The sequence below is a fragment of the Orcinus orca genome, chromosome 2 (assembly GCF_937001465.1).
Source record: "Orcinus orca chromosome 2, mOrcOrc1.1, whole genome shotgun sequence".
Taxonomy (NCBI): domain Eukaryota; kingdom Metazoa; phylum Chordata; class Mammalia; order Artiodactyla; family Delphinidae; genus Orcinus; species Orcinus orca.
In genome coordinates this window covers 174887770-174912920 of record NC_064560.1, presented here as the reverse complement: position 1 = coordinate 174912920, position 25151 = coordinate 174887770, and the positions used below count along the sequence as shown (strand labels likewise).

The following is a 25151-nucleotide window of genomic DNA, read 5'->3' as shown; positions in this document are numbered from 1 at the left end:
CAAGAAGAAATTTAATCCAAATTGTAAATGTAAGCCATATATTTAGAGTTAGCTGCTTCAGTCTTATTGATGTTTTCTGCCCACACACGAAGCATGACATTAGTGTCTCATAAAAGTAAAATAATGTACATGTTCATAGATGATGGGACATTTTTCTTCACTCTTGTTCACAGAAATACTGGTTCTTACATTCCAACAGTGAGAGTTTATCTTCAGAAATATTTCCACCTCTCCTTTGCACGTTATCATCACTAATAAATGGGTCTAGACTAGCCTGGGATGCCACTGTGAAAAGACTGGTACTGATTTTCCTCTTCCCACAAGTAGGGAAGTTCAAGCCGTGAAAAGAGCATGAACTTTCACATCAGAAAAAGCTGAACTCAAATGTTAACATTTCTAAGGCTATTTCATTATCTGAACTTGAGGGTAACAATACCCATGTTACAGCCATGTTTTCAGGAGTAAACAGGGTAAATCACAGAAAGCACAGGATCTGGCGTGAGCTGGGCACTCGGTGAATGTTAGTCCCTTTCTCCTTCCCTTCCTCTTGTTCCTCTCTTTAACAAATGGCAGAATAGAATCGTATCATTTCAAAATAAGGGAGAAATATTTCTGACTTAATAGCAAATTGTAGGGCACTTTAAGCAATATAAAAATCAATTTAAAAATTAATGCATGCTGACTATGAAAATATATAGTAAATTGTGATTATACTATCCTGCTTTTATCATTTAATGTTCATGTCAGCATATTTGGATATACTTTATTTATTTATGCACTTTTAAAACGTGTATTTTTTTTAATGAAGAAAAGAACTCCTGCCACTCCCCATACTCTGTATGCCACTGTGCTGGGAACAGGACACTGGCTTTAGAAGACAAGAGAGGGGAGCAACTTCCTATGGGGGAAATCAAGGAAGACGTCAAAGTAGAAGTGGTCGCAAAAGATGACCAGCACTTTGACAACTGGAAGGACACTGCAGGTAGAAGGAAGAGCATATGAAAGAGCAGGAAGCATCAGGAAACCCAATGGGGGTAGTCTGCAATTACAGCTGTAAGACAGATCTCTCGTATATTCAGAAACACCAATGTTACTGATCAAAACCGCCATCTAAGTAAGGCCCAGCACAGCAGCTTTAACTGGAATCACTCATGTGCTCATGATGAACTATAACGAAAAGTGTAAAGTTAAGGTTTGGGGAAGGCAAGGGGCATGAGTAAGTGTGTCTTAGTATGGCCAAGCACAGAGATAGCTAAGTCTCACTACCATCACCAACATTAGCTTGAAGGCTTTCCAAATGCCTAATTTCAAGCTAAGCCCTTTATATGCCCTACCTTGGTTAGTCCTCAGAGAAACCCATTGAGAAAGGTATTATTACCATTCCATTTTAGAGATGAGAAAACTGAGGCTTAGGTTAAATGACTTAGGTTTAACTTCACTCACAGTAAGTGAAAGAGCCACTTTTGAACCTAAATCTGTACGATTCCAAAGGTACAAGGAAGAAAACTAGAACCTAAAACACTCCTTGCTAAAGAGTCTCTAACAAATTATTATTGCTATAGACCTTTGTTTTCGGAATACCAAAATCATCCAAGACCCACACGAAAATGCTCAACTGACTTGACAAAGCTGGAAAAGTCAATACGATGGAGGAAGGATAACCTGTTTAAAGCCATTTGTTTGTTAACAAATGGTGCTGGAGCAATTGTACATCCACAGGCAAAAGAAATGAACCTCAACCTAAGCCTCAGACTTCATATAAAAATTAATTCAAAATGGATCATTCAAAACGTTTACTTAAATGTAAAACGTAAAACTATAAAATCGTCCCAAGGATGATTCTGGAAAACATTTGAAAAAAAGATGTTTCAGTTTCAGCTGTAGGTAATATGAGGGTACCAACAGACAGAGAAGAGAAGAGGAGGTGGCAGGTGGGGTGCTAAATATTCTCCGTGCCTTAACTCCCTGAAACCTTTAACATGCCAAGGAGGCAGAGACTAACAGTTGTCTCCTGTTACAGCTGAGACAACTGCTGCCGAAGAGTTCCGGAGCCGCCCAGCTACCTGCAGAGCCAAGCACCTGCCTGCCCTGGTGCCGCCTGCCCTACTGCTACCAGTGCCTCCCCTCTGAAATGGTGAATATTTGACCTAAAAAATAAGGTTTATTTCTCAGGCACAATGGACTTTTAAAGGCACCTGAACAAAATTGGAATCAAGATGGCAGTAAAAGCCAGCTGGAGCAGGAACTTCATTCATTCCTTCACCCCTTTTCATTCGCCCTCCATAGATAAATGGCTAGGCCAAGGGGCAAGTGCCTGTCCTTGACCACCTGGAGGTCATATGGTTTGCCCTACGGCTGCAAACAGTCTTTACATCTCAATTCCACAGCGGCAGGTGTGGACTTCCAAGAAAATAAAGGCCGGGGCCTCCACAGGAGCGCCTGTACTTGCACACGGGCACCCGGGGCGGGGGGGGGGGGGACTTCGGTCTCCATGGAGGCCTTTTCATGTTGTGGGATCATTACTGATGGAGGGAGGCTGCCTGCCTATCCCATGGGGGTTTTCTCATCAGCTCTGGGCAGCAAGGGGAGAAGATATCATCATCCAAACCTGGCAAGCTACAGTCAAGCAGGCTGCTGCTTGTCCAGTAGAAAAGCCTAACACACAGAAAGAGAAATGCAGCGTACTGTGAGGAGTTCCAGCAAGCGAGTGCTCCCTTACTGTTCTACTACTTGCTTCCACCTTCCTTCTTTTTGCCCTGATGGCAAGCGGGACACAGACATCGTCCATGTGCCAGGACTTCAAAGCTGACACCGCCTCGGAAAAGCTGAGGTGGGGCTGTTCAGGTATGGAAGGGTTAAGGCATGTCCTGTACTGTTGGTGCTCCATTATTATCACTTTGAAAAGCCATGGCGTTACAGGAAGAGTGTGAGAATGCTGCAGCTTTCCCGGCCAACATTTGGTTCCCATTACCGTGAATAATCTCTCTCTGCCCTCTTTCCCCAACCCCCGCCCTTCTTCTACTTTTTCCACATTTTATATTAAAAGTACATCAAACACTTTTCTTCCTTTTTAATATTTTCCTTAAGCTTCCTTCACTCAATTTGCCTGGTTCTGTGACTTTTCTGGTTATGCATTACTGAGGGAGGGGAAAGGGTGAGCCTCTTGGATGAAATCAATCAAAAACAAAAGCAGGGGAGAAAAGCACTTCAGCAGCGCAGTGTAGGGGAAAGAAGCTAACACGCAGGGATTCTTCCTGGTCTCAATTGATAGTAAGAAAAGAAAGAGCCCACTGAGAATACTTTTACCTTCCTGCTTCTTGGCCTCATCTCAGTTATATTCTTGCCTGAAAACAAAGCATCTCTAAAATAATATATCTGAAGATAGGTCTATGCCTAATTTCATCATCAGTAAAAAAGGAGAGAATCTGCAGGAAAGGAATAAGTGATAGTCTAGTAGAATAGATGCTGGCAAGTGTGTGAAGAAAGAGCACGCTCCAGATTGGAGGGGGTAGTGGTACAGCCCTTTTACAGCCCTTTTGAGGCCAATTTGACAGTATCTATACAAATTCAAAGTGTATATATCATTTGATCCAACGAATTCCACTTCTTGGAATGTATCCCATAGAAATACTTGCACATGTGTACAAAGATATATGTACAAGGCATTCACTGCAGATGCCTAAATTGGATACAACTTAGTGCTCTTTAATAGGAGAATGGCAAAATAAATTATGGTACATTCATCCTTTGGAAAACTACATAGTGGTTAAGAATATTCAGATAAGCTTACATAGGGACTTCCCTGGCGGTCCAGTGGTTAAGACGCTGTGCTTCCACTGCAGGGGGCATAGGTTTGATCCCTGGACAGGGAACTAAGATCCCGCTGCGTGGCCCGGCCAAAGAGAAAAAAGAAAAGCTTATATAAACAAACCAGAGAAACATGGAGACATTAGGGAGGAAAAAAAGTCACAGAAAAATATACAGATCAACCTTTTAACTGTGGCTACCTCTGAGGAGGGGGCTTAATCTCCTCATAATCTGTATATGTTTCTGTTAGATTATTTTATGACGTGGCTACATGTGTGTATTACTTGTACACTTAGCTTTTATAAAGTATGAACATAAATATTTCAGTCAATAGAAAATAGGAACATACATAATATACACATGTATGTGTGTATATATATATTAATATATATACATATACATATCCTCCCCTCCCATATAGCCCTGTGTAAACTGTCTTAACCTGCAAGAAATTTGAAACTTGGAAAATTTCTTAACTGTACAACATGTACCAAGTCAGACAAAATGACAGAGAAATGGATCAAAAGGAAAGAAGAAATGATGTTTCTGAGAGGCCCAAAAGTTTCCAAGGGCCCAGTCATGATAACGAAAACAGTAAACACTGATCAAATTGTACTATGTGTTCACTGCAGGGATGGGAGGAAGGGGAGAGTGTGTGTGTGTGTGTGTGTGTGTGTGTGTGCGCGTGTGTGTGTGTCTGTGTGCGTGTGTGTGTGTGTGTGTGTGGTTGGGGGGGGCAGGAGGAGGCAGCACAAGAATTCTCAACTTCCACCTTCTGATAGGAATTTAATAAATAAATAATATATAAAATAAAAAGCCCCCAAATGGCAGAATAACATATGATTTAGAAATATGAAGGCAAGTAACAGAAGAAACAGCTGAAAAAAAAAAGCTGAAAGCAGTTATCTCTGGAGTGTGGAAATTAAGGTTTGGTAGCAGTGGGAGAAGAAGGGGCAGGGGATTCCCATTTTCATTATAAACTTTATAGAATTACTTAACTTTTAAAACTATATACCTGGGGCTTCCCTGGTGGTGCAGTGGTTGAGGGTCCGCCTGCCAATGCAGGGGACATGGGGTCGTGCCCCGGTCCGGGAAGATCCCACATGCCGTGGAGCGGCTGGGCCCGTGAGCCATGGCCGCTGAGCCTGCGCGTCCGGAGCCTGTGCTCCGCAACGGGAGAGGCCCGCGTACCGCAAAATAAAAACAAAAACAAAAACTATATACCTGAATGATTGTAGGAACCAACTTCCAGGATGGCCCCCAATGATCCCCACCTCCTGGTATTCATATCCTGGGTAATCCCCTCCCACACTGAATGGAGCTGGCCTGTGTAAACAATAGGATATCGCAAAAATGATAGTGTGTTTGAAAGACCTAAACGTAAGAGTTAAAACTATAAAACTCTTCAATGAAAACAAATGGCAAAAAAGCTTCACAACATTGGATTTGGCAATGATTTCTTGGATATATGCCAAAGCCACAGGCAACAAAAGAAAAAATTAAAAAATTGTTCTTCATCAAAATTAAAAACTTTTGTGCATCAAAGAATACTATCAACAGAGTAAAAATGCAACCTACAGAATGGGAGAAGATATTTTCAAATCATACATCTGATAATCCAAATATATTCTAAATACATACAGAACTCCTAAAACTCCACAACAAAAAGCCAAACTTGATTTAAAAATAGGCAAAGGACCCGAATAGGCATTTTTCTAAAAAAGATACACAAATGGCCAAGAAGCATATGCAAAGATGCTCACCATCACTAATCATGAGGGAAACACAAATGAAAATCCACAATGAGATACCACCTCACACCCATCAGGATGGCTACTATAAAAAAAAAAAAGTGTCGGCGAAGATGTGGAGAAACCGAAACCCCTGTGCACTGCTGGTGGAAACGTTAAATGGTACAGCTACTCTGGAAAACAGTATGGAGATTCCTCAAAAAATTAAAAATAGAATTGCCTTTCTGCTCCAAGAAAACACCAAATGGTGGATGACGCTGGTGTTCCAGGAGACCAGAAGGTGGCCGCAGCAGCTCCACAGAGGTATGGGGGGCAGCTTCCGGGGCCAGCGCTGCAGCTACGCTCAGGCTGGAGCCAAGGCCACAGAGCTCGTTGAGGGGAGGCTGAGGACAAGAAGTGGCTCCCGGTCCCCGAGCCAGGCTGCTTGGTCATGGACATGGATACCAAGTCCCTGGAGGAAATACATCTCTTCTCCTCGTCCGTCACGTAGTCTGATATCACGGACTTTTTCCTGAGGCTGACCCTAAAGGGCGAGCTTGAAGACTACACCTGTGCAAAAGCAGACCCACACTGGCCAGCAGACCAGGTTCAAGGCATCTGTTGCCTCTAGGGACTACAAGGGCCATGTCAATTTTGGTAAGCGATCCAAGGAGGCAGCCACGGCCGTCTATGGGGCCATTACCCTGGCCAAACTCTCCCCTGTTGCCAGGCAGTGAGGCTACTGAGGAAGCAAGATCAGCAAGCCCCACGCTGTCCTTTGCAAGGTGACCAGCCACTGTGGCTCTGTGCTGGTGTATCTCATCCCCACCCCAAGGGCACCAGCATGCTCTGGGCTCTTGTGCCCAAGAAGCTGGTGGCCAGTATCAAGGACTAGTACACCTTGTCTGCAGGCTGCACTGCCAGCCTGTGCAACTTTACCACGGCCACCTTTGATGCCATCTCCAAGACTTACAGCTACTCACCTTGACCTCTAGAAAGAGACCATGTTCACCAAGTCTCCCCATCAGGAATTCACTGACCATTTAGTAAAGAGCCATACCAGAGTCTCTGCAAAGAAGACCCAAGCTCCAGCTATGGTCACCACGTAGAGGACTTATACAGGAAAGATAAAGTGAATTAATTAAGCTTGGAAAAAAACAGAATTATCGTATGATTCAGCAATTCCACTCTGGGTATATATCCAGAAGAACTGAAAGTAGGGCCATGAACAACTATTTGTACACCCGTTAATAGCAGCATTACTCACAAGAGCCAAAAGGCAGAAGCCAGCCAAGTGTCCATCGACAGATGAGTGGATAAACAAAATGTGGTATAGACATACAATGGAACATTATTCAGCCTTAAGAGAAAGGAAATTCTGACACGTTACAACATGGATGAACCTTGAGTACATTGTGCTAAACGAAATAAGCCAGGCAGAAAAGGACACACATTGTATAATTCCACTCATAGGAGGTACCTAGAGTGGTCAAATTTATAGAGACAGGAAGTGGAATGATGGTTGCCAGGGGCTGACAGAGAGAGAATGGGGAGTTATTTTTTAATTGTTACAGAGTTTCGGTTTTGCAAGATGAAAAGAGTTCTTGAAGTGGACAGTGGTGACGCACAGTAATGTAATGCACGTAATGCTACTGAACTGTACACTTAAAATGGTAAGTTTTATGTTATGTATACTTTTTCACAATTAAAAAATTAAAAAAAAAAGACTGTGTATGACTTCTGAGCTAGGTCATAAAAGACACGTGCCTTTTGTCTTTCTCTTAAGTCACTCATTCTGGGGGAAGCCAGCTGCCATGTCATGAGGACACACAGGCAGCCCTGAGGAGAAGTCCATCTGTTGAAGAACTGAGGCCTCCTGCCAATAGCCAGCATGAACTCATCATCCACGTGAGGGTGAGCACCATGGAAGTGGATCCTTTGGCCTCCGGCAAGCCTTCAGATGACTGCAGCCCTTCTGGCTGACATCTTAACCATCACCTCATGAAAGAGCCTGAGGCAGAACCACACAGTTAAGCTGCTCCTCGATTCCTGACCCACAGAAACTGAAATAATAAATGTTTATTGTTTGGCTGCTAAAGTTTGAGATAATTTATTAGGCAGCAATAGATGACTTGTGCAACTATTTAGATAAATTTGAAAAGGAAAAGAGAAATTAGCTTTAACGCATTATCCTATCAGAGTGGCCTGCTAGTCTACCAAAGCACGCATCAGGGTACGTTACTATGATGGCGTGCTGCTAGGTTACAATGCATCTCTTCACTAAAGCCTTAAGAGAGAGATCCTCAACTATGCTGTACTGAGAAAACTTCACAAGAATGTAAAGTGTGATGAGTAGTATATAAAGTATATTTAACTACGTATCTTAATACAGTGTTCTGGCTCTGTTTGGCAGATGAACGCTGAGCTGGCAGCAGGGTGTACAGCACAGTATACCTGCAATATGTAAGAGGAGAAATTAACCTCGAGCTGGTGCCAAGTACGGATACTATGTGTTTGTTAGACTACGGAGAAACTTTTCCTCATGAGTATATTAGAGTCTAATCAGGGCAGCAAATAAATAAAAGCACTCACACAGCCACACAGTCCTGAAGGATGACCAGGTGAGGAGTAAAATTTCAGCTTAATGGACACTGTGAGACATTACTCTACTTTAAAACTGATTCCACCACGTGGAATTCACCTGGTTGAGTACTGTTTTGAGTCTTTTAACTCCTTAAAGTGTGTTGAGGAAAATCCTAGTATGTGGAAGTGTGTTTCAAGTGTAAAACAGGTGACAACTGCTCTCACAGCAGGTTTTTAACCAGCTCAGTGTTAGGGTTCTTGTCTAGAGGCAGCCAAAGCTCAAATCCTAAAGATGGCAAGCACGTTGAGTTGTGGCTGGTTAAAGAGGAAAGTCTTAACCTAATCCACCTAAATGTTTGTGGTACCCAAGACAGGTATTAGTAAAAGAGCTGCCTAGGTGGAAGTCTGCTCTGTGATTATGAATCTAGATATTTAAATGCATTTGGCATACATTAAATTAGTGGATACTGTGTGTCAGATGCCACATTAAGAGATAGAAATATAAAGATGTATCAGTTCGGACTTCTAAGGAGGTGGTAAGGGAAAGACATGAAAATCTGTAATACAATGGAAATGACAGAGCTACAGGCAAGTAGGCAGACTCCATGTGGGATGGCAGTAGAAGGTGCACAGAGTAAGGGTCGGAACTGGGCTTGATCCAGAATGACACAAAAAATTTGCCAGATATGAATGGGGAAGGGAAAGACAATGGAAGTAGTACATATGAAAACCCAGAAATGTTAAAAAAAAAAAAAAAAAAACCCAAAACTCAAAAAACTCTGCTGAATTCTTTGGTTGACATTAATTAAAAGGGCAGATAATGGGATAAAATCCCCTTAACATGGCATATCAGGCACTTGAACTTTTCCATCTCATCCTCAACCCTCCCCTACGCGCACGCCATGCTCCCACAATGGTGCACTCAGGCATGCTCTTCCATACCTCCCTGCCTTCACACAAGGCTCTGCGATGCTCACTTAGTTAAAAAACAATAATCCATCCTCTGCAAAGTCTACTCCGGTCTTCCTCCGATAGAGCTTATTTCTCGAGGTCTCAAGATGCCTTCACTGGCATGTTTTTGGTACTGTGACTATTCTTCACAACGACTATTTCTTACTCACTGGACCAACCATTTAAGGCTGGTCATCATTCTGGTCTTTGTCCACTCAAAGCCTGGCAATGTCACAGTCATGCAGTGTTTGCTGAATGAACAAATGCATGAAGAAATGAACACTCCTCTCTCTGGAGTAGTCCTATGTTCCACCTGAAGAAGGGAAACTAGAACAAATAACCCTTTGAGAAGTTAGAGGAATCAAATGGAAAATTCATCAGGCTGAGAATTAGAAGTAGGTTCTCAACCTTGCTTTACCACCAGGTAGGCATGAGAATTTGCACAATCCACTTACTTCTCTAGGTCTCAATTTTTCATACCTGTAAAACAGGGTATGGATAGATGATGTGGACAGGTTTACAGTAATTCTCATTTACAGAGGCAGGCCCTGTAAAAATGCTTTCCTATGTCATTTAATTTTCATTTGCTCCTTAGGACATCCCTAGGGATTAGGCTTTTTTTTTGCGGTACGCGGGCCTCTCACTGTTGTGGCCTCTCCCATTGCGGAGCACAGGCTCCGGACGCGCAGGCTCAGCAGCCATGGCTCACGGGCCCAGCCGTTCCGCGGCATGTGGGATCTTCCCGGACCCGGGCACGAACCCGTGTCCCCTGCATCGGCAGGCGGACTCTCAACCACTGCGCCACCAGGGAAGCCCCGAATTAGGCATTTTATCCTCATTTAGGCATAAGTACAGTAGGTTCAAAGAACTTGCCCTAAGCAACATAGCTAGTAAGTGGCTAAAAAGGGGAGGGATCCAAATTGGTCTGCCTGTATAGAATACCTGCTCTCAAACACTAGGTCACAACATTTAAATGTGAGAGTGTAGATATTTTAAAGTAAAAGAATTTGGACCTCCTGAAGCCATATGATAGAACAACAACAAAAAAAAAATGGCAGTGCTTTTTTTATCTACTTTTCTCTGAGAAGGAGATGCCTTAAGGTGATAGGGACAGGGTGAGAGGTACATGGAAATGCACCAAACAGAGTCTTAAAAGGGGGAACATCCTTTCTGGATGAAAGGTCTGAGCCTAGAGAAAGAAAGAAAATGCAGGATGAGATAAATGGAAAGGGAGGATTAAAGGGATATAGCCTGGCAGAAAAGCAAGGGAAGGGAGAGGAAAACAGGAAGGGGTGCTGAGCCAAGCTGAGGATGAAGATGGGGGGCTGGACAGGGGGAGGATGATGACAGGGCCCAGTGCTGTTGATGGGCAGAGCGATGGGAAGCGGATGGCCACACTGAGGAGAGAAGGATCCACCAGCAAGGCAATTCCAGCCAAAACTGGGAAATGGGATGGGATGCGTTTGGTTCTTTAAGAACTGAGGGGGTTAAAAGAGAGAGCTCAGCCTGAACCTGAGAGGAGGAAAAGGGGGAGACTAGTAAGAAAAACAATGACCCCACAGGTCTGAAAAGAAGAACCTGCAGACTGAAAGAGAGGTGATGACAGAGAGTGCCTGGAATGGACCATTTAATGCTTTAAACCTGTGCCAAGCTGAGTAATGGGGGATTGAGCTTGTGATTTACCTGAACTCTGGGAGAGATTAGTCTCTGTATCATCAGCAGCATAAACAAACATTACTATTTTATAGTGATAATAAGTATTAATACTGAAAAGACCTAGTCGTGTGTAGTACTTTGTAGTTTACAAAGCATGTTCATGTAGATGATCTCATTGAACTCCCATGACAATCCGAGCACGCTTGCTTCCCACCTGGCAAAATTAGGCTTAAGTTCAGTCAAATGATTTACCTCCAGTCAGGAAGTTCCAGGTGGACCTGGGATTGGCACCTAGGTCTTCCTGTTCCCGCTCCAGGGTTCTTTGGGTAGGAATAAAACATAGCCTGTGCCTTTAACAGACTTACAGTTCAGGAGATCAAGAACAAAGGCATAGAAGATGATTACTCAGGGGAGTATATACTATACTCAAAAAAGAGTGGAGTTCAGAGGAAGGAGCAAATTTGGGGGCCGCTGGAAAAGGTCTGAGCTAACTGTAGACTGGATAGGAGAAAGGGACTATTTAAGCAAAGAAGCAAGGAAGCGGAGAACGCTCGGAGTGTGGGCTTTAGAGGGGTGCTTTACCTACCCAGTCCTTCCCCCCACCAGCTTAGCAGCTGCAAGTGCAATCATTTAACAAATACTTATGGTTGACATTGCCCTAAATGCTGAGGATCCAGTGGTGCACAAGATCTACATTCAAGAAATTTACTCCAAGTCTGAAAGTATCAGGGTTGCTTTTTGGGGGATGTCAACTGTTCTTTTGGAAAAGGGTGATGTTCTATTCTCAGAATGATGCTCTAATTCATCAGAGAAATGTAGGAGCTCCAGTTTTTCAAAACTTACTATTTTCTCAAATAGAAGAGGACTCTGTTTGCCTCTCCTTTGGCAGGTGATCAGAAAAGATCAGAGCTGAGAAGGGAAAAGGGAGCATTAAAAGTGGCTATTTCACAGCAGAGTCAAAGAAAAAAAGAAAAAGCGGGTTGTGTTTAGCACCTTACTCCACAATTTTATATTTACCCTCCCAACAGCCAAGCTCCATTGTATATACTATGCACATATAGTAAAGAAAAAATGTGATATGGGAACACAGTGAGAGAGTCTGTGAAGTGCTGAAACAGCATACCTGGCAGCTGCTAAAACAAAACTTCAAAGATTTGGCTTCTTTGAAAAGCCATCAGGCAGGACCCCACCCACTCCCCCTGCTAGCCCACAGCTTCCCTGGGAGCTGGTACATGTAACCACTTCCGCATGTTTGGCTCTGTTCCCCAGGGCTATAGCAGCTCTATAAGCCAAGTCAGAACTGCCAGCCAAGCAGGTGGGGGGCTGGCGGCTAGGTAAGTGTAGGGAAGCAAGACCTCTCCCCAGTATCTAGTCATGAGCATATCTCAGAAAATAAAATGGTAACGCTAGGATCTGCTTTAAAAGTCCCTTCCTCTCAGCCAGCCCAGCTCTGATTGGTTAGACACTAGTAATTCAGAAGCTCTGAGCTGTTGAGATTCCCAAGGCATTAAAATATGCCCCTCCCAGTACCACAAATTAGTTTAAGAACAGCATCTGTGGTAAATCTCTAGATCTAAACAAAAGAGGCTTGACAGCTACAAAAGAGCCTAAGAGGATAATCAAGAATATGCCTTACTTTGTACTTTTTTTTTTTTTTTTTCCACTGACCAAGTTTGGGTCTCTACACATCTTTGAATCTTCTGGGACAACCTTTTTGTCCTGTACTGTCCAATATGGGAGCCACGAGCCACATGTGGCTTTTGAGTATTCGAAATGTGGCTAGTATGACTGAGGAATTGAACTTTTCATTTTATTTAATTTTAATTGATTTAAAAATTTAAAATCCACACGTGGCTTGTGGCTACCATGTTGGACGGCACTGATCTAGCCACTTATTCACCAAACATTTACTGAGCACTTTGTAGAAGAAAGTGTAAGGACATAATGATGTGTAAGACTCAGTCTCTGACCCTCAAAAGCTTACAATCTAATACAGGAGGTAAGACAAGTATACAAACAACAATAATACAAAGAGGAGTGGTATGTGTCATAGCAGAGGTAAACAGATATTAGAACTTGGAGCAGGGAGATGGTGGCCTGACATTATGCATTCCCCATACTAGCCACCCAGGTAGGGGATGCCAGTACAGTCGTCCCTTGGTATGTGCAAGGGATTGGTTCCAGGACCCCCGTGGATACCAAAATCCAAGGATGCTCAAGTCCCTTATATAAAATGGCACAGTATCTGCATATAACCTACACACATCCTCCCATATACTTTAAATCATCTCTAGATTACTTCTAATATCTAATATAATGTAAATGCTATGTAAACAGTTGCTGGACTATAGCAAATTCAAGTTTTGCTTTTTGGAACTTTCTGACATTTTTTTTTCTAAATATTTTGATCCGTGGATGCAGACCTGTGGATACCGAGGGCCGACTATAAGTCTATCAAATAAAGGACAGTGAGGAGAGAGGAACTACTGTAGAGAACACCAAAAATCTGAAATATCACACATATTCAGTACACACCATGACTTATTGGTCAACCAATGTTAAAAGGCTGGAGTAAAGAGATAGTCATCCTATACTGACTGGGCTGTTTAAGCACCTTCTAGGAGTGGCTCTCAAGACTCCTGAGGGTTAGGTGGGGTGGGGAGAAGGAGGGTAAAAAGAACGGTCTCTGCCTTTTCCTCTTCTTCCACACCCTGCCTCTTCCAACAGCACGCCCCCGCCCCCCAAAATGCAAAGGGTCTTTTGCTTGTAGGGCACTTTCAATCTTGGATAACTAGAAAGAACTGAATAGGGTTCAAAGGAGAAGCAATAAGGACCTGATGACTTGGGAAGGCAGCTGTGTGAGCTCCACCTAGAGGGGTGGGATAGGGAGGGTGGGAGGGAGACGCAAGAGGGAGGAGATATGGGGATATATGTATATGTATAGCTGATTCACTGTGTGATACAGCAGAAACTAACACACCATTGTAAAGCAATTATACTCCAATCAAGATGTTAAAAAATAAAAATAATAAAAATAAAAAAGGAAAAAAAAAACTTCAGTGGAGAAGAAACAGGGCTTTTTTCTCTAGTTTTCAGATCACTAGGATAGGAAGAGCCACAAAAATTCATTCTCTAGGAATTAAAACTGTGCATTTAGCCAGAGCTTCCTCTGAATTACATCTTTTAGGAACATGAGTCCAGGGGATGAAGAACAGAAGGAAGAGAAAGCCTAATGACATCTGCTTGGGATGTCATCAGGGAAGGTTGCAAAAAGGCTGAGCTGAGCTAAGCCCTGTAGGAGAAAAGGGTTTGAACATGTAAACATACAGGTGAGGAGCAGGGGGTCTGTTCATTCCCTCATTCTTTTACTTAATATTTGTTCTTTATGTTTAAGTGTCTGCTGTTTACCAAGGCACTGGGATACAACAGTGAATAAGACAACTTACACTTTCGTGAAGTAATTATAGTAAATTAATAGGATAAGTGCTACAGAATGGTATAAGGATGTAGTGATGGGAAAATATACTATTTTTGATCCTTAGAGTTTGGCTGGAACTAAATGTGTGAAGAATAAAACTGGAAAGGTAGATTGGGGCCAAATACAGATATTCACCTTGAAAATCAGGCCAAGTTATTTTTTGTTTTTGTCTTTTTATTTTGTTTTTGTCTTTTTGTTTTTGTCTATTTATTTTTATATAAATAAATAAAATTTATTTTATAAATTTTATTTATATTGTCTTTCTATAAAAGACCTTTATAGAAGGTCTTTTTATTTCTTCCTTAAAAATTTTGTTTTAATTATCAAAATTAACAAAATATCAACAAAGAAAATCTTTAGAATAAATAAGACAAATGAGAAAGACTTAGCCATGAAAGGTAGAATTGTACCATATTCCCAAGATGTATTCTCCAATTTATCTTTATCAGCAATAAAGTTGGTATTTTGCTATCTTTGATATTTTTCTATAATTTCTCATTTAGTTGTGGAGGCAAGACCTGGAGACAAGTAGAAAGTATGATTAATGATGCTTCATAAGCCTCCAACATCAATTTCTAGACCTTTTAGTTGTATGAACTGAAAAATCGCCTTTACAGTTAGGATCCAGCATGATTTCAGCTTCTATCACTTAAAACTCAAAAGTTTTTGGGACTTCCCTGGTGGCACAGTGGCTAAGAATCCGCCTGCCAATGCAGGGGACACGGGTTCAAGCCCTGGTCGGGGAAGATCCCACATGCCGCGGAGCAACTAAGCTCGTGCGCCACAACTACTGAAGCCCGCGCGCCTAGAGCCCGTGCTCTGCAACAAGAGAAGCCACTGCAACGAGAAGCCCGTGAATTGCAACGAAGAGGAGCCCCCGCTCGCCACAGCTAGAGAAAAGCCCGCACACAGCAACGGAGACCCAACGCAGCCAAAAATAAAATATAAATAAATAAATTTACAAAAAAAACCCCCAAAACTCAAAGTGTTTTGACTAATACATTTTATCAGCTGGACTGGTTCCCATTCACTCTCCCTTGAAAATGCCTTAAACACCTTGTACATTAGCTCTCTTTTTCTTCCTCTCCTTTTCTGCAGGAGTCTGCAGCCTATATACAATCTAGGATGTATTTAAACTCTACCTTAAACCCTTCCTCTGCAGAGCCTTAGATCTCCACCCTTCTTTAGTACCTTTTCTGAACTGCGAGCTCCACTGAGTCCATATGCCCCCCCTTTAATCACTCGCTCTATATTTCACATGCCAAAAATAAGCAAACTTCCAGGGCAGTATTCTCTAGACCGCCCTGCTGAGTGTCAGCTCTAACTTACAGGACTGTGGAGCACATTTCTTGATCCTCTCATAGATCCTCGCAAAGCACGGAGCACAAAGTAAGTGTGCAGTTACCTCTTGATTGATTAATTTTAGCCTCTCTGCCTACCCAAGCCCCAGCTGCCCTTCCAGAGTCAGCTCACACACCTTTCTTTTCCGTGAAGGTTTTGCCACTTTCTCCAGTCAGAGTGATCAATTTCTCCTCTGAACTTGTACCACTTAACAGCATAATCCTCTTCGTCAACAATTAAGTACATATTGCCTTACAATACTTGCATTAGTAACTTAAGTGACTATCAACTTTCCTCCAGACAGAGTGAGACCCTGTCTATTACCTCCTTCAGAGTGAGCCCCAAGCCTTGCATTTAGGAGATATTCAGTAACATGCTAACTTTTTTAGGATAACATTGTTTTAACAACTACCAGATGAAGCCATTTTCCAGCTGGAACATTACTTATTACCAGTTTCACCTTTCTTCTTTTTCAAGTATTTCAATATACTAAATATTTGGTGAAGAAGGTAAAAAAACTCTTAGGGTCTTGTATTTCAAATGTCAGTGTTGGGTTCAAGCAGCTAGCAAGATATTTGAGAATACAAATAATATAGACAGATTTTTTCATCTGCTCAGTTTTGCTTGGTGCAACCCAGTTTCACAAGAACATAATTTGATTTCCTGTAGCCTTTAGGTACAACCTATTTATTACCCACCCCCCTTATGGTTGCCTTACCTGTGGTGCCAGAGAGCCTAATTTTCTCATCTAAAGCCTTCTAGATTATAGTCACATTACTGAGATGCACCCATATTTCATTTTCATTACAGAAAGATAGTAAAACTTCTTTTAAAAAACCAGGCAAAACGTGGCATTGATTATTGACTTTGAAGCCAAATTAATACAAGTCTTAGCCTGATAATTCATGAAAGCCAAAAAACACCCCTTTATTGCCTCTGAAGCATAAGAATGGTCCAATTAGGACAAGAGTTCTACTGTTGCTTGTTACTAACATGTGGGCCTGCCACATGATGTGACATTTTGAATTCCTAAGCTCTCATATATTGCCTCTCTCACTCTAGCCCTACTCGCATTTCCCAAAGAACGCTTGGCTCCACCTTTTAAGTTTAGCTTCTCTTATTTTTCCTTAGGAGCATTTTAATAGTTTATAATCAAAATTTTAATATATAGATCCTTACTTCACTATAAAAACAAATAATGTAAACCTGAGCATTGTGATTAGGTATAACTGCTTTTGTCACCGTGATACGATATGACAGTGCACGTAAGTGATGGCCAGTTATATCTGAACTCAGTGGTGTAGCAATACCGTATCCTAAGCAAGTCTAATTTTTTATGTTTTTCTCTTTTCTGAAAAGGGAACTAAGAGTTATCAGGAAACTACACCAAAACCAGAACTTACACCAAAATTTTGCTCCTCAAAAGGGCTGCAGGGACGAGAGAACCTGTACTCCTTTTCAGACCGTATGAGTCTATTGTTTTCTTTTATTAAAATATAGATACAGGAAGATTTTTTTCCTTTTAGCCTCTTAAATCCTAGGACTTAAAAAAAAAAAGCATTGATATTTTAGCTGTACTCGGTCAGTAATATATGCTGAGAGTCTTTCAGCAGAAAGATGGGCAGGAGGGTAGAATGAGGTCTTTAGCTAAAGGTTCAGTGAAGCCAGCTGGTTGTCCTAAATTTGTTGAGTCAACATTAAGTAAGCTTTAAAAATGGATCATCAGTGTTCCTCTACAAGAGTCAGAAAGAAAGATATAGTGTTTCTTCACCACTGTGGTTCTTTCCAAACTCTTCTAGGGCTGGTAAACAGCTATGTTGGAAAGATAGAAGATGACAGAAAAACCATGTGAGAATTAAACTGAATTATGAATTAAGTAACTGTGATAAAATTTCCTAATTCTAGAAAAGGAGTCTCACTCAGCTTGTACATGGATTTTTGTCATTCAGTTCTCTTAAAACCAAAATAATCATCAGTTGTGGATGGATATCAAATTACAAAGTGAACAGCTAAATAAGACAGAGTCTTGCCTCTAACAATGACTCTGTGTGTATGTGTCCGAGTGTGCATGTGTGTGTGTTAATCCTGAGGAAATGTATATAAGGTAGTTTATCTTTAATGCTTTGAGAAGGAGGGGAGAAGGCAAACGAAACTGGAAAAATGCTACACTGGCAAACCACAAAGCAAGCTGCATTTTATTCTGGCTTGCAGATAAGAAAAGATCCCCATCTTCCACTCCTGATACTAGGCCCAAACATTCCCTAACTTACTTTGCCTAGGCCTTGGTATGATGTCCAGCCAGCGATCTCTGACACATTTCCAAAGTTTACCAACATTCCTTCAATAGGCAGAAGTCCAGTGATTCTGGCCTTGGTACAAACACCTACAGCACTCAGCTCTCTTGGTGAAGGAGGAACTGTAGAATCTGTCACAGAGCTTGAACTGACACAGAGCATAACCCTTGAGAGGTTATGTGTCTGGCTGAGTGAGAAAAGAAGCAGAGGAATTTCAGATAGAAGTTCAGGCCTTTATCACCCGTGTGCCAGAGAAGCGTTTTTCTCAAGGGGAAGGAGTGGTTAAGAGCTAAGACTCAGGAGGAAGGAGGTCAGGTAAACTTTGTTTTATGGGAAGGAAGGAGGATGAGAGAAATAGCCCTTCTACATAACTCTGAACAAGAAAGAGTTTCTTTTTGTTTTTAGGCCCCCCAAAAGTGGTTTCTTTTTGTGATTGTGCTCTTTGGCTAGAGAGTGTTGTTTATATAACAGGATAAAGTACAAAATTATAAGCTCCAAACTCCTCCAGAGGAAAGCTCTCCCAAAGCTCGACCCCCAGGATGGATGGAAAATATGAGTGTTTACTGGCTGGAACATTGAGCCGCAATGGAAATTTCAACATTCAGAAGAAGATAGCAGAGAGGAAGGGCCTGTTAAGTAGAAAGAAGTCACCCTTCAACAAAGGGGTCAAAGAAAAGGAAGAGTCTCCTGTGGGCCCCGCTCTGAAGGCCCTTCCTCAGCTGGAAAGGCTACATCTCTGCGATCCAGCTCCAGGAGTGCACTGCATATGGCTGATGGCCAGTTTCCTCTAAACCAGATACTAAAACATGGAGTGTAGCAATCCCACATCCCAAGCAAGTCCAATTTTAAGTTTCTCCTTTTTTTTTTTTTTTTCCTGGAAAGGGAACTAAGTGGTATCAAGAACCTACACCAAAACCAGGCACTATACTGGTTACTTTCACATGCACAACTCTACTAAATCTTATAACAACTTAATGAGGTAGGTATTATTATCTGCACTTTTAAGCAGATGGGGAAATTGTGGCTCAGAGAAGCTAGGCAACTTGCACAAGGTCATACACTCAGTAAGGCAAACCCTGAAGTCCCTTCTCTTTTCACTATACCCTGCCATCTTCCTAACAGGGGTTGATGGCCTCCTTTCCTATAAAGTAAACATACTGGGTTTCCCTGGTGGTGCAGTGATTGAGAGTCCGCCTGCCGATGCAGGGGACATGGGTTCGTGCCCCGGTCCGTGAAGATCCCACATGCCGCGCAACGGCTGGGCCCGTGAGCCATGGCCGCTGAGCCTGCGCGTCCGGAGCTTGTGCTCCACAACAGGAGAGGCCACAACAGTGAGAGGCCCGCGTACCGCAAAAAATAAATAAATAAATAAATAAAGTAAACATACTTTTAAAGAAATAGAAACATTTAAAGGACTAGTTTCAGAATAATTCCCCTAAACAGAGGAAGAAAATGGAAACAAAGCCTTAGCATTTGGTTGCTGAATAATTTTTGCAGAACTATGGGGCTCTCTTTTAAAACCTCACACACTCCTCCTCCTATTCTCTTTATTGTGGTTAAAAAAAAAAGTATAACTTCAAATTTACCATCTTAACCATTTTTATGACTACAGTTCCGTAGTGTTAAGTACAGTCACACTGTTGTGCAACAGTTCTCTAGAACTTTTTCATCTTGCAAGTTTGAAACTCTATAGCCGTTAAACACTAATTCCCCCTCCTCTATTCCCCCAGCCCTTGGCAACCACCTTTCTGCTTTCTGTTTCTACAATTTAGACGACTTTAGACACTTCATAGGAGTGGAATCATACAGTATTGGTCCTTTTGTGACTGGCTCGTTTCACTTAGCATTATGTCCTCAAGGTTCAGCCATGTTGTAGCCGGTGACAGGGTTAAATCCTTACACCCTCTTCTTGATTCTCTTTCTTCTAATTGCCTGGGTCACACAATTTAAATCTTTTTGTTATATGCTGCCCAACACTGTTTCCTAACTGTTCCATGTGTATGTGGCTCCTCCTCGTTGTTAGACGGTAACCTCTTAGTGATCCAACACCAGGTCTTCAAAGTCTTTTAGACTCTACCCAGCGCTCAGCACTACGCCGAGAGCATAGAAGATACATCCTGGAAAGTAAACTCTGGGAGACTGGGGACGATTCTGTCTTATTTGTCGCTACTCCCAGCAGCTAACACAATGCCTGACACATAGAAAATGAACAGAACATGTTTTATTAAAGACAATAAACTCAATATTTCTGAGAACTGAAAATGAAAAGATGGGAAGTCAGGGTCCTGAATCTCCAGCAACATTCGTGAGAAATAATCTAGGACTTTCCCGGTGGCGCAGTGGTTAAGAATCCGCCTGCCAATGCAGGGGACACAGGTTCGAGCCCTGGTCCGGGAAGATCCCACATGCCGTGGAGCGACTAAGCCCGCGAGCCACAACTACTGAAGCCTGCACGCCTAGAGCCCGTGCTCTGCAACAAGAGAAGCCACTGCAATGCGAAGCCAATGCACCGCAATGAAGAGTAGCCCCCGCTCGCCGCAACTAGAGAAAGCCTGCGCTCGGCAACGAAGACCCAATGCAGCCAAAAATAAATAAATAAAAAAATAAGTATTTTTTTAAAAAAAGAAATAATCTAAAACAAGGGAGAAAAGTATTAGTTAAACTGGTATCAGAATCTTTGAAAATCTGTTTCAAAAAATTATGTAAAGAAAGGTACCAGACTATAATTTATTACTAAAGAGTAAGAGGGCAGAGGAACAAGGTGACATGAAATATCACCCAATTTTCCAAGATTTGGGGCTTCATTGTATCCCATTCCCCAGTACAGAATTTAAAGTTCTGACATACAGCTGTTTTCCAGAGTAGAGGCTACCAGGCCACACAGCCTAGGCCCACGATGTCTTGCCCCGTCACAAAAAGAAGGAACAAACTCATGACTGTGCCTTCAACCTCCCTCACCTTTAACATCGAGGAACAGCTAAATCCCCAGGTTGCATGTGTGAAAAAACCAGAGATGGATAAAAATAATTCAATGACAAATGCTGGAAAAACATACAAAGGGGCAGAAGCCAGACATTCGTGGGATTCCCTGACAGCTCGATCCACGAGGAAGGGCTGGACTGGAAAAAAACAGAGCCTCAGGTTCCTGCCAAGCCGTCTGAGGCCCTGTCCTTCCCAAATCATTCCAAGCAGCAGCCAGAACTTTACAGTAACCCTTCCAGGTCTCCCAAAGAAAGATGCTCTCCTCACCTAGAAAATGCTCCTCCCTGACATGGTCCAGTTCTGTGCAAGGCTGGTGGTAATGAGGAGATGCCTCTGCACATCAATCTCAGCTCCTAACAATTCCCCAGGTACCCAGAAAAATAGAGAATTAAAAGGCAGCTTGAAAAACCCGACCCATTTCATTGGCTAAAGAAAAGCTTAGTACCCAGGTATCAGCATCTAGAAATCAAATACAATCCCTTTAAGAAAAAAGAGGTTGCGGACATTCCGTACCTGCATCCTGGAGGCCAGATTGTATAATTCTCAATTGGCCTTGCTCGAAGGCACACCTCAGGCTTCTAAACATGTGACTGTATTTGGCCCTGACTACATTCTCTTCTGGAGAATGGCCTGCAATTAATCTCACTTATTACCTCTGAAAAGTAACAACAGAGGAATGGCTGGCCAAGTCCAACTCCGAGTGTCTAGGGAACTGCAAGCTCCACGGCCAGGCCTCAGACTGTCTGGGCAAGGCGTGGGCTCTCTGCCTTCCTCTCCCACAACAAAGCTCCAACAGGGACTCCAGACAGACCAAAGGAACCGAGGGATTTGAGGAGCTGGGCTGAGCTCACACTGACCCAATGGGAGACGACAGCCCTGGGCTACATTTGGGGTGGTTTCAAAGCAGCGGGGGAAGAACAAGGTTGTCTGGTGAAAACTTGTGTGATCCATAAAATTGAGAACAATAGCAACGCCACAGGGAAATGAAAAATAACACTATTTGCTGAGTTCTTGTGAGTCACCAGTTTTCATTCCTGTGGCTACCAAGTCACTGAATCCTCCAAGATGCAGATGAAAAGTACAGCCAGCATTGGATTCTCTTTACATCTTTTTACTGTTTACAGGGCAGCCCCTGGTTGAGTGAATTATGAGAGTTTATCAGCACTGGAATCCACTGATGCTTTTGTAGATGTACAAGTAAGAGGACATGTTATTTACTTAGCACCCACTTCCAGGGAGATCAAAGTGCTTTAAGAACAACCTAAAAGCTCCCAAAACAGGCCAGTTTATACATAAGTATGCTTATCCAATAAAAAGATTAAATGAATAGTTTAGGGTCACTTAGTGTAAAAATCAGTAATAAAACTCACATCTCTAAGCTACTAATCCCTTATTCATTAAACTTAGTCACCCTTACTACTAAGGAAGGAACAACAAGAGACTAAATAAATATCCTCAAAACAGTGACTTACCAGGTAAATAAAGAAACTGGGGCATGGGACAGAGCGAATGCCTGAGGGAGGTCTGGCTGGGGCCCATGTCATAGCCAGTTCTGAAAGGACCTCTGAGAATTCATTTAAGGCTCTTTAGGGTGGGTATCTCTGGGAATTCCACATGGAACTGGAACTCCCAAACTGAGCTTGCAGGCTGTCATGGCAACCAGAGGTTGCGCGTTGTTGGGGGTGGGGGGGAAGGGAGATTTTCCAGGGCTACCCTGGACTAGAATGGGGCCTGAGAACTGACCCTCGAGCTTGAAGAGTAGGTGAAGAGACGGCTGTTATGGGTACAACTAACCCCCAAAGGGAAAGACCAGGGGGCTTTGCAGGGGCTACTTCCTGGTGCCAGTGGTTCTGAAGTCGATCGTATCACGTGGCATTCTACCACAGCCCATGAGCACAGTCTGGCTGGGAGAAGGTCACTCACAGCACTGCACCCTAGGTCCTGCCTCTGACCTTGATGGACCCCTTCATCTTTCTGTGGCTCGGCATTAACAGGTGTCACCAAGAGAAGGCTCAAAACCCAGCCATAATTTTTATTCCAAACACAAGTATGAAAAATGCTAAAACTCAGGACTTCCCTGGCAGTCCAGTGGTTAAGAATCCGAGCTTCCACTGCAGGGGGCACGGGTTTGCTCCCTGGTTGGGGATCTCATCATCCCGCATGCCCTGTGGTGCAGCCAAAAAAAAAAAAGCTAAAACTATTTTTCCAAAATGTACAGTCTTGACATTTTGCTTACCGTATGGAAAACGGTTGCAGCCTTGTCATATAGACAATATATCCAAGATTGCAGAGAAAGTGTTTTCCATAGAAACAAGCCTCTGATTGTAAAATGAAAATGGAATATTTGGAAATATTTTATATGGAAAATAAAGCTCTGTGGTATAAACAGAATTTCTTTTTTACGACTTATGTTTTAGGAATGCGGTTACTCTGGAATCATAAATCACCAAAGGACAGACTTCTCCTATGAAGAGAATAGTGTGGGAGGATGTCCTGTCTTCAAAAGTCCTGCCTCTTGGTCTTCAACTCTTCATAATTCTAAATTGAGATGATTCTTTTCACCCTTGACCACAATGATCACTGGTATGAAAGACACCGTACCAGAGCATGATGTAATGCGCTTATGTTTATCTTGCTTCCTGGGCAGAGTCTCTGCTTCCCAAATTAGTTCCTTAAGTAATCATTCTAACACCAACAGATACTTGAACAACAATTAGGTATTTCCTCCATGCCCAAGCCTTCGGTCACCCCTCCAACCTCAGGGCAGGGCAGCATCCAAAGAGGTGGCTGGTTGGCAGAGGCTGATGTGCTGGCCTGGGGTAGGGAGCTGGTGGGACACCTGTGGCACAGTGTCTTTATTTGGAGGGAACAATATCTCAGCTGGTTGGAATACTTCATTGTAACAGTCACATTCCATTCTAGCTCATCTGACTCAGGGACAGATGCAATTAAACCCATATTTAATAGCCACTAAAGCAAGATGTACTGGGAATCTGTTTCTTCTTATGTTTTTTATACAGGGGAACTTGAAATACAGATCGAGACTAGAATCCAATACAGTGGTTTCTTTTTTAAATCAGAAGTTGCTGACGTTATGGCCAGAATCTATTTGGATCTATCCTCTGCCACTTTGCTCAACTACATAAAGGTAATTTCCTTCCCACTTTCCAAATGAACATTGTCCAGGGAGGCTGTTTGAGTTTAATTAGATAACCTACATAAAAACATATAAAATATGTGCTTCAAAAGAAAAGAGTCCAAAGTTACTGAAACACAATGTAATACAAGGTATAAAAAAAGAATTAGGAGACAAGGAGAAAATGTCAAAAGTCAATACACAAAAATGTTGACTGTGAGCGAGGATTAAGCATAGTATAAATTCTTGCTCTTTCACGCAGAAGTGAACTTGCTGAACTGTATCAGAAATTTCCTTTTCATTTGATTTGCCCACAAACTGTCTTACAAGTGAAATGAGGCCCTATATTCAAGCACCAGAGGATTAGGACACGAGGGGAAAGGCACTTGTCTTGCTGGTGCCTGTGCAGGGAACTCAAAGTGAGAATGACTTGCTTAGGATCCAGGCTGCCCCTGTGTAACCCAAATGCCGGCTCCATGGCCCTTGACGTACCTGCTTCCAGGAGGGGCGGAGTGGCTCTCAGGAGCTTGGGGGTCTGACTGTATTGACCATGTTGGGCCACTAGGACTGATGACAGGCCGAAGTGTGTGGGGAGTTGAAGCACTGCTTCCGTTTATGACGCCACTTGCCAAATTCAGGTTTGTTACCTAGAAATGAAGTGAGGGAAATAACCTGATTTTACAGAGTTTTAGAAAAGTATCATTAAAATCATAATGGGGAAAATCATGTAGAGCCCAGGAGATGCTGACCCACCTGAGCTTAAACAGTGGTTGCCACAAAGGCACTCATTAAAGGCTGGCTTCTGTGAACATCCAAGAGCACAGGTGAGGGTGGCTAGTGTCAATATAAATTAACGAGTATTTATTCTGCCCCTACTATGTGCAAAGCACCATACTATGCGAGGTGCTGTGAAATACAAAGATTAATAACAAAAACAGCAAGTACTTACTGAGTATTTACTCTGTGTCACACAAGGTTCTAAGAATTAGGCAAACTACTTAGTCCTTTCTGACCCTTGTGTCATATGAAAGTTCTAAACGCTCGATAAATTTTAGTGTAAATAATAACTATTATTAATAAATAATAATTTATAATATTTAATAATATTTATTATTTATTTATTAATAATAACTAATTACTGTATAAAGAACTCACTGATTTAGAAAAAAGATGCACAGGCAATAGAAAAATGG

At 42.4% G+C, this 25151-nt stretch overlaps 1 protein-coding gene and 1 pseudogene across 18 annotated transcripts in view; one reads left to right on the top strand and one right to left on the bottom strand.

Annotated features, from left to right (window-relative positions):
* TTLL5 (tubulin tyrosine ligase like 5) overlaps positions 1-25151 on the bottom strand; it is a 309168-nt gene that overhangs the window by 124360 nt on the left and 159657 nt on the right. For 17 of the 18 annotated variants that reach the window (XM_033408371.2, XM_049706827.1, XM_033408745.2 and 14 more), the window contains one exon: positions 24451-24605. The exons of the other annotated variant lie outside the window; for it this stretch is intronic. In XM_033408371.2, coding sequence (XP_033264262.2) covers positions 24451-24605 — 155 coding nt within the window. The remainder of the gene's footprint in view (positions 1-24450; positions 24606-25151) is intronic. 18 annotated transcript variants of the gene reach the window in all.
* Positions 5036-6837, top strand: LOC101288768 (40S ribosomal protein S2-like; annotated as a pseudogene).